This window comes from Drosophila simulans, chromosome X, assembly GCF_016746395.2.
Source record: "Drosophila simulans strain w501 chromosome X, Prin_Dsim_3.1, whole genome shotgun sequence".
NCBI classification, from domain to species: domain Eukaryota; kingdom Metazoa; phylum Arthropoda; class Insecta; order Diptera; family Drosophilidae; genus Drosophila; species Drosophila simulans.
Genome location: NC_052525.2, coordinates 5,620,196 through 5,633,776, shown reverse-complemented (window position 1 = coordinate 5,633,776; position 13,581 = coordinate 5,620,196). Strand labels below are relative to the sequence as shown.

The 13,581-nt window shown below is 44.6% G+C and overlaps 2 protein-coding genes across 2 annotated transcripts; one reads left to right on the top strand and one right to left on the bottom strand.

The window, feature by feature from the left end:
• The first annotated feature begins 899 nt into the window (after positions 1 to 899).
• Positions 900 to 4,043, top strand: LOC6725239 (protein mab-21-like). The gene is made up of 3 exons (XM_002106225.4): positions 900 to 1,595; positions 2,067 to 2,620; positions 2,745 to 4,043. The coding sequence occupies exons 1-3, from the start codon at positions 1,393 to 1,395 to the stop codon at positions 3,092 to 3,094; spliced, it is 1,107 nt and encodes a 368-aa protein (XP_002106261.1). The 5' UTR covers positions 900 to 1,392; the 3' UTR covers positions 3,095 to 4,043.
• Positions 4,044 to 8,809: 4,766 nt separating this feature from the next.
• On the bottom strand, positions 8,810 to 12,725 carry LOC6725238 (pancreatic triacylglycerol lipase). Its single transcript, XM_002106224.3, has 3 exons — positions 12,130 to 12,725; positions 10,079 to 10,974; positions 8,810 to 9,971 (listed from the first exon to the last, which is right to left on the bottom strand). The coding sequence occupies exons 1-3, from the start codon at positions 12,245 to 12,247 to the stop codon at positions 9,363 to 9,365; spliced, it is 1,623 nt and encodes a 540-aa protein (XP_002106260.1). The 5' UTR covers positions 12,248 to 12,725; the 3' UTR covers positions 8,810 to 9,362.
• Between the last annotated feature and the right edge of the window lie 856 nt (positions 12,726 to 13,581).

Here is a 13,581-nt window from a genome sequence, read left to right as displayed (position 1 = left end):
CCAACTGGCACATTAATCCACGCGACATATTTATGAGTGTAAATGTATCTGTGTATCCGCGAGATGCGAGATATAAAGATATCGGCCGGCAAACGTGGGACATGGACGAGGGTTGCTCGTTGCTCGCTGCTCTTTGCTAAATGAGTGCACATTTCAGATAAATTATTGCACACAACTTGTACGCGATGGCAGGCCGAAATGTATTTAACAAATTAAATTTACACACAGATACACACACTGCGGCCCGCAAGACTTCAAAGAGGGCGCCGCAGCGTAACGGCCACCACATGGGGCGTGGCCTCGACCGACCAATGGCAACGCGCCGCTCTCACAGATACACAAGCAGCAACCCCATAGATACACCCATACGCATGCAGGCCAGAGAGACAGGCAGAGAGCGTATTTGTTTTTAGTACACGCAGAAAAATGAAGTTCTGCTTGTGTTTTTTTATACTAACTAGTAATTTTAGTTTTAATAACCGAACTATTATCTTTGAAAACTATTACATTTGTGATAATAAGAAGTGGCCCCTTGCTTTAACAACTAAGTAATCTTGCAAGTGTTTCTATTAAAATTGTATCTATAACGCTTAAAGCAGTCAGATTTTTGTCGCAGTGCATCTGGCAGATACGACAGATACGCGGGGCCTGTGGCGAGTATCTCATCGATTTTTTAAGCGTCGGAATGCGTGGCACGAGACAGAGACCCCTGTCACGTGACAGCACCGACATGTATCTGTATCTTTGTGTGTGCAGCTGTGTGTATCTGAGCCTGTGAGTCCCATTCATGCCACTGCCACCGAGATGGCGGATTTGTTAGATACCCCGATACTGGCATGGATATTGAGATACTCCGCTGCAGCCGGGCCAAACTGCACTTTCAGCTTTTTTATCTGCCCGAAGCTGTAAATATCCGCGAGATTTACAACGCCAGCGAGCCGCGACTTCGGTATCGGTATCAGTATCGTTTGGCTGACTTCGATTCGTACTCGGAATCGGCATCGGCAGCGGCATCAGGCTGGGGGTATCGCTATTGAGCGCAGCGCATCATTCGGCCAGCAATTCGCCAATGCAGATACTGTATCTGCAGGCAGCAGCTACTAAAATTGAAGAGCCAAAAGCTAAAATACCCATATACATACTCGTACACCGCGGTCGTCGTCGTCGTGCTCCACTTGTGCCCATTGTTGGTTCTGCTGTCACCGTAACTCACAATTGAATTGTTCCTTTGTTCTGTCCCGTCCAGAAAGAGACCCGCTGCCGAATTTCGCATAATTGGCTGGCTTTTAAGTTGGCCGCCAGACCAAGTGTCGCCGGTAAAAAGATACATCTACAGATAGATCGTGGTACTTTTGGTACTTTTGGAGCTTGGTGGAACTCGAACTGAGTACCATGCTGGTGCCGCCGGACATGATGGCCGCCCAGACGCGCATGGTCTACCAGATGAATCGATTCTGCGCGGAGAGGGTTCAGGCCAGGATGTTCAAGACGGCCACCGCCATCCGGGAGATCTGCAAGATCGTCCAGGACATCCTCAAAGAGGTGGAGCTGCAGGAGCCGCGATTCATCTCCAGCCTCGTCGAGTGCAATGGCAGGTAAACTTTTTAAGTATCTTTTCATTAGTATCTCAGTATCTTATCTTCATTAGTAGCTTCAATTAAATAACCATATATTACCTAATGTTAAACCTATGCATAAGTTAGCTAATAAAAACGAGAGCTGCTCATCCGATCAGAGATGTTTAGTGTTCCCAACCACAGAGCCATCAACAAGATATCTGGGTAATTCCAGAGCCCGGATGACTGTCATCGCGGCTACTTCTCACTCCAGTAGTTCCACTCCATTGCAATCAAATCCGATCCTCTTCACTCCATTGCGATCATTACAACCAAAGTGCAGAGTCATTATCAGTTAACTGACAAGTCATGCTCATCGAGGTCTCGCCACCAGAAAAGGAGTAGCAGTCATTTCAACACGATAAACTATCAGATTAATATATAGATTTTAAAAATATATAGAATTATAAGTAAGCGGTTTCATCGCAATAATTAACACCACCTTTACAGATTCGAGGGCGTGGAAGTGATATCCCCGAATGAATTCGAGATAGTGCTGTATCTGAATCAAATGGGTGTTTTCAACTTCGTGGACGATGGCACCTTGCCGGGATGTGCTGTTCTGAAGCTGAGCGATGGAAGGAAGAGGTCCATGTCCCTCTGGGTAGAGTTCATCACGGCCAGTGGTTATTTGTCCTCCCGGAAGATCCGTGCCCGTTTCCAGACTCTGGTGGCCCAGGCGTGCGACAAAAGTGTCTACCGCGACATGGTCAAAATGGTGGGCGACACCAGCGAGGTGAAGTTGCGCATCCGGGAGCGATTCGTTGTTCAGATCACGCCGGCATTTAAGTGCTCAGGCATTTGGCCAAGATCGGCGGCCCACTGGCCGGTACCACATCTGCCGTGGCCACATCCCAACATCGTGGCGGAGGTCAAGACGGAGGGATTCGATCTTCTGTCCAAGGAGAGCGTCGTCATGCAGAACAAGAACAACAATGCCGCCAGCATGGAGGGCGATGCCTGGGTGCTCAGCTTCTTCGAGGCCGAAAACCGTCTGCTGCAAGGTACCAATCTTATGGAAACACCTTTACACTCACAGTTATTCACATTCAATGAACTAAAAACTTGTAGTATAGTTTAACATTTTGAAGTCTGGTGTAGTTCAATCCAATATTGAACTCCTTTCAGGTGGCTGCCGCCGGCGTTGTCTGAGCATGCTGAAGACCCTGAGGGACAGGCATCTGGATTTACCTGGCAATCCCATCAGTGCGTACCACCTGAAGAACCTGCTGCTCTACGAGTGCGAGAAGCATCCGCGGGACTTTGAGTGGGACGAGGGCTGCATCGCTGACCGCATCAATGGGATATTCCTGCAGCTGATATCCTGTCTGCAGTACCGTCGGTGTCCCCACTACTTCCTTCCCGCACTGGACATGTTCAAGGGGAAATCCCCCAGTGCTTTGGAGCAGGCGGCCAAGCAGGTGTGGCGCTTGACCCGCGAACTCCTCACAAATGCCAACGCCTTTGAAAAGTTGTAAGGTGTGAGGGGTTAGAGGTCACGATGGGTCGATTATGGCGATGGCATTTTTGGCAGGATTTTAAAATTATTAACCGCACTCATAGAGTGATTATTGTTCTTATTTTCTTACTCGTTAGATTAGATGCCTTTGCTCCATTCACATATTCTTGATTTAACCAACTTCTTCTTGCAGTCACGCAAATATCGACCCATCCGAAGTGGGTGAGTGCTGATGTGTATGAGGTGCCAGGCCAGCCGGAGATGAAAGATATATATGCGAATAAAATACATACGCATAAGCACAGCTCCTTGGCGGCCATTTTGTGCCATGTCCGTGTGCCTGTGACTGTCTGCGTGCCTGCGCGTGAGTGTGTGTGTGCGTGTGCGAAAGTGTTAATGCGAAGATGCGAGATAAGTCCACTCCCCATTCGACTCGACTCGAGTCGATGCGATTCGAGATATATATCTGCCCATCCAGGCGATCCGGCTAAGCCTCGAATATTGTTTTTAATAACTCGCCCCTCGACGCTCACGACACATCCTTTGTTTGGCCGGCGAACAATGGACTCGCCGGTTCGCAAGTCCGGATGGTAAAATCGCAAAATCGAGAGAATGAAAAAAGAGCATTTGTCCAGGCGGCTCCTTTTACACGGTGGCTATACACACTCGACGTATACGATTGTTTCACTGTTCGCAGATCCTAGATCAAAGCAAAACGAAACACAAAAAATATATAATATATACATAAAGTGCAAGAACAGAGGGAGATAGAGATTCCATTGATCGTTCCAAGTCCAACTTAACATTGTTTTTTTTACTACTTATATACACATATTTATGTATGTCGATGTCTATTATGCGATGCCTAACATTTACCACGATTATCCGCAGTTTGTTTTAAGTACAACATAATCCTAGATTGCTAAAGTAAAAAATGTTTGAATAAATTCAAGGATAGCCAAAGGCAACACTCCAGGTATTGTTTTCCTAACAAGAGGGATGGTATTTTAAATCGCTTGATTGCTTAGTAAATACTTACAAAACACTTGTTAAAAGAACATGGGAAGTTAAAAACTTTAGCTGGATATTCATATATTTAAATGAGGCTGACAAACGAAAGATGTCCCAGAAAAAAAGGACAAATCCCGAAAGGATGTGCTGGGATCTCATTAGTTCGATCGGCGGTTGAGTTAATGTTATGATTATTGGCAGTGGCGAATATTTATTTGCAAACGACGACATATCTGGATCTGGATGTGGATCGGGATCGGAATCGGAATCGTCTTGGCATCTGAGGCTGGGAAGATGCAGCTGCTGCAGCGACAACTGAGCATCACTTTTATTACCCTTATTTATGGTTATTTTCTGGCGGGGGCTGGATCCACGAAAACCGAGTGGTTTGCCTGCTTTGTTCTGCGGTTCTTTTGTCCCTTCGCTTTACTTTATTATTTCTCCATTTCGTTTTTTTTATTTTTTTTTTTATTTTTTGCGGAACGAAAACTTTCAGCGAATGTAATCGATATTTTCCTCGATGGACGCGTCGACAAAAGGTGTCTCTAAACGGGGAGCACGGGAAATAAACAGCGTCAGCACAAAGAGCCAGTTGGTCGGACCGATTCGAGTCCAAGGATATGCCAAGGATATAATAATGCGTGGGCCAAAATAACAAATTATGCCAAGGCACGCAGGGATCATGTTACGTAGCCCTCCATCACCACCAGTAACCCCTGTGCCACTAACCCTCGACTGGGTGGCTTTGGCTCTAGCTTTGGCTGTGGTCCTGGTCTTGGTCCTGGGAAAAGCATCATCAGGTGACCGAATCGGAATCCGAGTCCGCAGGCGAATCCTCCGCAGGATGCGCACTTGGCCGCTAGCGGGAGGACACGTGACTGCCTGTTTTCCTTAATTTTCATTTACTTTGTGGGTGGAGATGCGACCAGAACCATGTGCCAGTTGCTTTGCACCGATAAGGCACGATTCCCATTGCCCCGTTGACAAATGGTATTCGAGAGGCCATTAAATGGGGGCCACCAGTTAGAACCCAGATCGAAGTACCAGGATCCGTGACGCAGCACCTGCCCATTCACATGGCCAAGTTTCAAGTCCCAAAACCATCCTGATCCCAGGCAGCCTTTGCATTTGGTCGGCTGTCACAACTTTGGCAAAGCCACAACAAAATATTGTCGCTTTTCGCCGCTGGATTTTTTGATTTGTACACAGATACCCTGGGAATTTTTGGGCATCTAAATTTATCAAAAGTATGAAATCTTATTTGAGTCTGACTATGCCCCTCACATGGGTGAAAATTTTAAAATTGCAATAGAATTTGATTTTAAAGAATGAATGGAAATGATTTTATTTCATTTCATTTAATTTTTTTCCAAACAGGATATCTAATGTTCGAATCTTGCGAGTCAGTGCTCGTCAGTTTTTTTCCTTTTTGTTTTTCTTGTTGACATTTATGCGCACCCGCCCTCCAGTTTTCGTAGCTCCTGACTCCGTATCCTTCCGTCGAGTCCTGCCACGCCCCCAGGCGACTCGTGGGCGGTGACAGGCGACTTGCTATTGCGATGGCGTCGCATTGTCCTGGTTTTTCGGGCTTCTGTTTTCTGGGCTCTGGGTTGCGTTTGCTGGCTTTGTCGTCGCATGGCTTCGAATGGCATTTCTTTGTTTTAATTGTTCACTAATGATATTTAAATTAGGGCTCTAAGTGACCGCGGGCGGTTTTCTGCTATCCTGCTCCTTCACCCAACCCCATCATCCATTATCCTTTTGCGCCTTTTGTTTTTGTTTGTCGTTTGCATTTTGACATTCCAGTTGCTTAGATCTTTCAGCGAGGGTTGACACACTAGTTGGGGGAAGTAAAAAGTAAATGCGCGCTAAATTCAAATATAAACTCTACTCAAATTATGTTTCCTTTTTAAATAATAAAAAAGGTAATATATTATATACTATAGATATTACTTAAAACCACTTATGAAAGTAAAAAATTGTTTTTTTAATGAGAATTTTTAATTCACAAACGCTGCTTTTCCAGCCTTATTTTCATTCACTCCAACTTGTGTCGTAATTATGTCGTCATTATCAGAAACACGTGGTGCAATTTACCAAGCTGACAAAAGGAGGCGACTCATCATTTGGAGTCCTCCTCCTACGAAGCTGGTAAATGGATTTCATGGGAGATGGGTGGAGTGGGGGAAAACTCGGCGCACACGCCACGAATTATGAATATCAGAAAAATGCACAAGATGAATGGCACCGGGAAAACGCCAGCGGGATGGTAGTGGGAAATTAGTTTTCCACGCATCGCCAGCAAAGACAATGGAGCGCAGGAAAAGCGGGGAAAGCTGCGGGGAATTGCGACGGCGGCACCTACACGTGATAATTTAGAGCAGATTGTCGCCTATAGGGTGCATACGTATATCACATAGATATTCGACAGGGGGGAACACTTTAGAGCCATCGTATTTTTGGATGGACATTTGCATTCAATTACGGCAGCTGTGAGCCGGCCCTGATTTATATTTATGCACGCGTCTCTGACGGCCCATAAAGGAAACCCCAAAATGCGCCACAGCGGGGGGAAAGTCCGGATGATTTCCCCTTTATCGCCCTCTAAAAAAGCGGGGAAAATAAAATTTGAAATATATATAAAAAGAGTTGGCGCTGCCTGCGCTCAATCATAATTATGTGATTTGTTTGCGACGCCGGCGCGGCCGACTAATTAAACGGCGAAATGACAGAGTGGGTGGGTGTGGATCTACACGGACCCATGGAAAGGGTGAAAATCTGGAAAATCCGTAGGGTGGGCATGTTGACGTATTGTCGCCGATGTTGCCCCGTTGAAATTATGACATTTTGATTTGGGCTCGAGGCCCATTTGATGTCCCTCAGCCGGCGCACTCGTCTGATTTATGCCACAAGTCGGGGGAAAATGTGAGGAAAATCACAAAAAAAGGAGCTGCAGCAAAGGAGTTGAAAAATCTAAGAAGGAAGCCGAGGCCAAGGTGAACTAATTAAGAGGCGGATGGCTAATGGATTCCAGCTGCAGTTAATAAAAAAGTAGTGAAATGGGGAGGCACTTGGCCATTTGCTCGACCGTAATTCCCATGATGACATTTTCGGGACATTCGGTGGCCAAGATCGAAGGGTTATCCCAAATCGATTAACATTATTAATGAATGCATATCATGGGAATAAGTGGGCACACATCGTGGGGATGGGGGATACAGGTGGAGCGACGAAAGTCAAAACATGAAAAGGTTTTCAAACAATTTCAATTCCCAGAAACGAATGAAATGAACTCCGGCGAAACATTGTCAACATGATCATCAGCCGTCTCCCTCTGTCGTTCGCTCTGTCTCTGTCAACATATTTATGGGCCAGGTTCACTTTGAGGTTGAGACTGAAACCATAGTACACTGAGAATAGTTTCAGAGAACTTATGCTTTATAGCTTACTCGACAATTGGCTTAACGGCCATAACAATGAAAGTATCGATCCAAATACTGAGTGCCATACCTCGCCGAACTCGTATTTTAATGTACCATCCACTGGAATTTAAATCTGGGAATTTTTATTTTTTGTCATTTTTTGCAAATTTTGATGATGTTACCCCTTACCAAAAATGCAAAAAATTGAAAAAAATTTAATTTTTTAAAAGTCTGCATATTGTGTTTTGGGTCGAAAGCTTAGGTTGTCCGCTGCTCAAAACAATGTTTATTTTTATTGTGAGACTTATTTTGACCGAGTTATAGGCAAAAACCGAATAAAAACCATTTTTTTTTGCTGAATTTTTACATACATATTTTTAGAAAATTATAACCAGTTTTTTAGCCATAACTATGCGAAGAATCAACCAAACAAGAAATGCAATACCTCGTTGAAATCGTAGCTTAATTTCCAATCGATTGGTATACCAGCCTAGATACTTTAAATTTTGACCATTTTTCGCAAATTTTGATGATGTTACCCCTTACCAAAAATGCAAAAAATTGAAAAAAATGTAATTTTTTAAAAGTCTGCAGATTGTGATTTGGGTCGAAAGGTCTGATTTTCCGCTGCAAAAAACATTGTCTCTATTAACTGTGCGCCGAATTTAGACCAAGTAATAACTAAGAAACCGCTAAAAGTGTAAATTTGATGTATTTTTGTTGTGACAACCTCTCACAACTTTTTTCTGTGTAATATCTGAGGCTTTTGGGCTGCCCGGAGAGCGTTGGAATGTCCAAATGTTCGATCATAAAACAAAGAGCCGGCCGCAGAAACAGAAACTTAAACTGAAACTCAAACGAAAACAAAACAGAAACGAAAACCAAAACCGAAATCGAGACAGCAGCGAACGAAGTTGAAAACGAGTCGAATCAATGCAGATAATATCAATTATATGTAAAAGATACACATGCATGCGATAGATACATTTGCCCCGATAAGCATTTAAAATATTAACATCAACACAGACTGGGGATCCATGTCATGGAATGTCCCCCGTCTCCACAGTTTCGTGTTTGTGTTTATAATTCATTAGAATCCACAGCTGATTTGAGTTATGGCAGGCAGATCCACAACTGGGGGCTTGTCGTGTTGTCTTTAACCTTTTTATCACAATTATCTAACTTCAGGTTCCCTATAAGTCGAAGTGGGTCTTCATTTGAATAACCAAGATTTAAATCACATGGGATTTACTTCTGAAAATTAAACTTGGCTTGTGCAATTATATATATAAACACAGAGCTATTTTTATATTTGCATGTTTATTTACATTTAATTAGACTACATCAGTGCACTACGACTACAAATACATTAAACTCAAAAAAAAAATATATATATGAAACATATTATTTTATAAAATAAATAACGGTTTGATGATTGTTTCGTATTTCGAACTATTAAAATACTATAATAAAATACAAACTGTTCCTCCTCAGCACGTTGCTATAAAGTCAAACTGGGAACACTGTTTCGATCTGTTCCCACAGCGCAGGCACGCACCCCTGTGCCACTCCTGGTTGTGCAAACAACTTAGCGGTGACGCAACCCTGCACTGCTTTCTTTGATTTTCTACACAATCATATTTGTGTGCTGAGAAAGTGTCAACTGAATTCTTAATTAATTAGCTAATTAATGATTAGACATGAGCGAAAACAAAAATTAATTAGCCAATTAAGTAATGATATAGCTTACATACAGTTCCAAATTTAGGAGATAATTAATCAATTAATTGAAATGATAATATCATCATCAATTAGCCAATAAACTACCAAAGTTGCTTGGTAAACAGGTTGGTATTAATCCTTGCAATAGCTGGAGCGCAGGACATTTTCGGCGCCCGTGAGAATGGCTCCTTCGTGCTGAGGACATAATTTTAAGTATAGGTCGCTGGACTCCATCGCCTCGATGAGGATGTACTCTAAGTAGATACGTGGCGCAGATAGGATGCGCCATGTGAGTGGATTCAGTATATTGGTAGGGTACTCCCAATTTACAGTCGCGTACTCCGGCTCTCGGAGATTCCGCCCGGCCACCAAAGCTTTGTATTCATAGCCCGGCTCAAAGTACATTGCCTTCTGGGAGAACTTCATCATCTCCGTGGCGGCTCGCTCATTCTTGCCACCCTTCTTCACCAGGGCATCGTGCAGCTGAATGGACAGGATGCCCACCTCGCCGCCATGTAGAGTACTCTCATCGTGTCCAGAAACCCGCACTGTTATCCTATAGTGCAGTCGGCAGAAGGGCTTGCTATCTCCAGTCCATAGATAGAAGACCCCTGGTGAATCGCCTTGCTGCAACTGGCCAAGATCAACCTGCTCCTGGTAATCCTCCTGGCTGTGGTAGCCCATTCGCAGGCACGTGTGGCCCGGCTCCTCGCAGCTGGTGCACTTCGTGTCCTTAAAGCTCTAAGAATAGAAGAAACAGGTTTACATATTTAAAGTTTAAATATGAAAAAATCAATTACAGAATTCTGTAATTCTGTTAATTTGATAAAAATGCCTATGATACCCACCTCGAAAGAATCACAGGTTATTCCAAGGAAGGGACACTTAGAGCCGATGCTTTCCGTAAAATACTGCTGACTGCGAATGTGATTGCAGCCGAGGAACTCCTGCATGGTGAGGAACAGCGTCTTCTTCTTAACCACATCCTGGAACTTCTTGTTGCATCCAGGATTATCGAAGCCACCGTTGGGAAAGAAGTCCACATGTCCCAGTCGCATATTGATGCCCAGTCCGCCTTTCATCAGGGGATTGGCATCCGTGTGCACAATGTCCACGAAATGGGCATCCGTCTTGTCCAGCCGCACGATGGGATCGGTGTCCGTGAAGAGGGGAGCAGCCGGATCCAGACCCGTTATCCTGGCCGGTTTCAGTCCAAAGTCGTGCTGCAGGTGATAGCCAGCATAGCCGGACAGGTGGGCACCCAGTGAGTGGCCAATGATGTGCACATTGTCCAGATTCGGAAGACGCAGCTCCTCGTACAGCATGTGCACCACATGGGCGGTGATGGCACCCACCAGCCGGATATTGGCAACAGCCTGGACATAAGGCGGACTGGCGCCACCGCCCCAATCGATGAGGACCACGGCTGCCCGACCCTCGGGCTCGTGGGCCAGCAGCGCCTTGGCCATGTCCCACATCCAGGGAATCTCACCGGACTCCAGGTATCCATGGACAAGCAGGAATATCTTGCCCTTGGGATTCATTCCCATGCCTTGAACGCTTTCTGGATCATTGAGATCCAGATACTTGGGCTGATCCAGTGCCCTTCGCGTGTGCAGTGTGAAATGGGGCTCGATCTCGGAAGGCTTCTGCGGATGCACATTTATCGAACGGGTCACCGTGTTCCAGGGTCCATTGATCGGAAAACAGCCATACACTCCAAAGCATTTTACCTCGTTGATGTCTGGCGAGAATTGAGAAAATCAGTGGGTTAGTTGTGGTATGTTTGGTCTATAAATCAACAGGCGAACACCTGAACTGAGATAAGCGGGTTGGCATTTTAGCAACAAATACCCAACTATCACTAGTTTTATATAGTTATAATTCAAAACCACTAAGGCTGAAATCTTGCAAATAATCTACTGGAGCAATTTTATTCCATGAAACTATAATAGGCATTATAAAACCATTAAACTTTTAATATTCCTTTAACCTTTTGCAAGATCTCAATTAGAACTGTTGTGGTCTGGTAAAATGCCTAACGATCCATGAAAAAACCTTAGACAATTTTCAAGATGTCAGATGCGTCTAATGTTCCATTAAGTATTTCATATGGGCCAGAAGACTCCAATTTATTTGGCCAGTGGTGCATGGATTGCCGTCTCTATTTTATCGTGGTCTTCTTTTCCCTTTCCGTTTGTATCGGAAGTTTTCGATTAGATAGGCGTGCGCCGCGTCCCTCCAACAACTAAATACATATATGAATCTACATATATGTACGCACGATATGTGCATAAGTGAAACCACACCGGACGGAGTCGCGTCATTAGCCTTTTGGGACCCTGATTTCCAAATCAAATCGAAGCACGCCGAGTTGCCACCTGTGCCTCCATTACTCAGGTGATCGCAATCGCCGCGGCCTTCTTGGAAGAGCTTTCCCCATTTGCCACTGCGAGCAGCACTCAGCATCTTTGGATTTCAAACCACTAAAGATCCGAAAACTGTTTGTTCAGCACACACAGCAAAAGAAACCACTTAAGGTTGCCCCTAACTGGGCCCAAATGGCACAGCTGCGGCCAAAATAATAGCTCCAATTACTGAGCTCTCTAAACTGAGGATATTTCGTATAATTTGATTCTAGAGAGTTTCTTGTAGTTATTTTGTAGAAATTAAGTCAAATATTCTAATCTTTAAATAAGTTTCGAATAATAGTTCTACATTTTTACAAAGATTTCATTTCATTGAAATAGTAGAAATCCCTTAGCTACTCCTATTTCTACCGCCACTGTGGCTCAAGTGGCAGATACTTTTGGGCCACTTTCGATGGACATGTTCTAGTTACGATTGGGTGGTGCAATCGGTGGTACCCAAAAGTGGGCTCGTGTCTCGGATTACTTACCACTTTTGGGAGCTGGTGGCAGGTCCACCAGGGTGTTGACCGCCGCCCGACTGGTGTGGTTGGCCAAGTACAACATGGTCTGCAGCATTAGGCCGCCCGTGGTGTTGGCCACGTACATCCTGCAGCTGTATCTGGATTCCGATTCCGATGCCGAATGTGATCCCTTAGATCCTGGGGATCTTGGAAATTCCAAAACTGAATCACACACTTTTTCCCAGGGCTTTAGTCAGTTCTTAACTAAACCACAATCACAAATCACTTGAACGAGTGCCACTCGAGTTGGCTATTATCTAAGGCTAGGAGGACTGTATGGTCGAGTTACGATGGGATCGATCGATCGATCGATCGGCCGTTTGTTTGGTGCCTGGCTTTTCTTTTCTTTGGTTTTAATTAAGTTGGCGTTAATCTTATCGACTGTCTTTCGTCTCGAGTGTGCCGTTAGCTTGTTAGGTTAGTTAGCTGGCGGCCCTCGGTTTCTTTCGATTTTGACTATCGCCTATGACTGGGCTATATGTCGGGTATATCTCCGCCGATCTGAGTCGCTTGGGAACCGTCGCACCACTGAGCGGATCAGCTGCGCCCCACGCAATTTTTATAAAGACGTAGACGTCGCGAGAAATCGAAACCGTAACCGAAATCAGAAAGCTGCATCCGAAGCTGCAGCCGAAGCCGCCGATCGATGATAGTGCTGACCGATCCGCCGATTTCCCGACATATACATGTGCGTACAATACGTCTACCTCTCAAAGGTCAAGTGTAGTAAACAGTTGGTGGAAGCCGCACAACTCGTGGAAATTACCTTGAAAGGCTTTCTAAAAAATACATACCTTAGATCTATATCCCTATAAAGTATCACTATATATAAAATTAAATATTGATAACTACACTCCTTTTACAGATATTTTTTTTATGGAAGTTATGTCGTATTTTCGCTAGACAGCCAGCACTGTCCAATGAGCTTCGGCACGCGACTTACAGCAGAGAGTGTGAAAAAGAGAGAGGAAAGCAAAAGGCCCTGAGCCGCTGATAGTGCACAAGTCGAGAGTTTCGCTCAGTGTAGATGCAAAGTACACCAGCTGCTCTTTGTTGGATGCACCTTCTTGATAAGGAAGCCGATCCGCTCTGCCGACGACAACAAAGTGACCGCCATGGAGGCGTTGAGCAATCTCTTACAGGAAGAGGGCGGCACAAGGGAGGATCTCATGGTGGGTCAGAAATAGAGGATGGGGGAACAGCCCCCCTTGGGCAATCAGCAGCTCTTCTCGACAACCCATTCGGCACGGCGAGAAAAACATACTTATTTGTAGATACTACCCATAACGATCTTCCTTTGAACTGTGCAATACCAAATATCATATTTTGCGGATATTTCGATACTCTTGGAAATTTAAAAAGATTTTTCGAAAGCTTCCTTTAAAAGTAGTTCTATTTCTAAAGATCAATATATTTGTA

What these genes read in the sequence shown, in the direction of transcription:
- LOC6725238 (XM_002106224.3), bottom strand. Translation starts at nt 12,247, where the DNA reads ATGTACGTGGCCAACACCACGGGCGGCCTAATGCTGCAGACCATGTTG. An exon ending in GCCACCAGCTCCCAAAAGTG is followed by an intron (nt 10,975 to 12,129) that starts GTAAGTAATCCG and finishes AATTCTCGCCAG; the next exon opens with ACATCAACGAGGTAAAATGC. An exon ending in TAACCTGTGATTCTTTCGAG is followed by an intron (nt 9,972 to 10,078) that starts GTGGGTATCATA and finishes TTCTATTCTTAG; the next exon opens with AGCTTTAAGGACACGAAGTG.
- LOC6725239 (XM_002106225.4), top strand. Translation starts at nt 1,393, where the DNA reads ATGCTGGTGCCGCCGGACATGATGGCCGCCCAGACGCGCATGGTCTAC. An exon ending in CTCGTCGAGTGCAATGGCAG is followed by an intron (nt 1,596 to 2,066) that starts GTAAACTTTTTA and finishes CCACCTTTACAG; the next exon opens with ATTCGAGGGCGTGGAAGTGA. An exon ending in CGAAAACCGTCTGCTGCAAG is followed by an intron (nt 2,621 to 2,744) that starts GTACCAATCTTA and finishes AACTCCTTTCAG; the next exon opens with GTGGCTGCCGCCGGCGTTGT.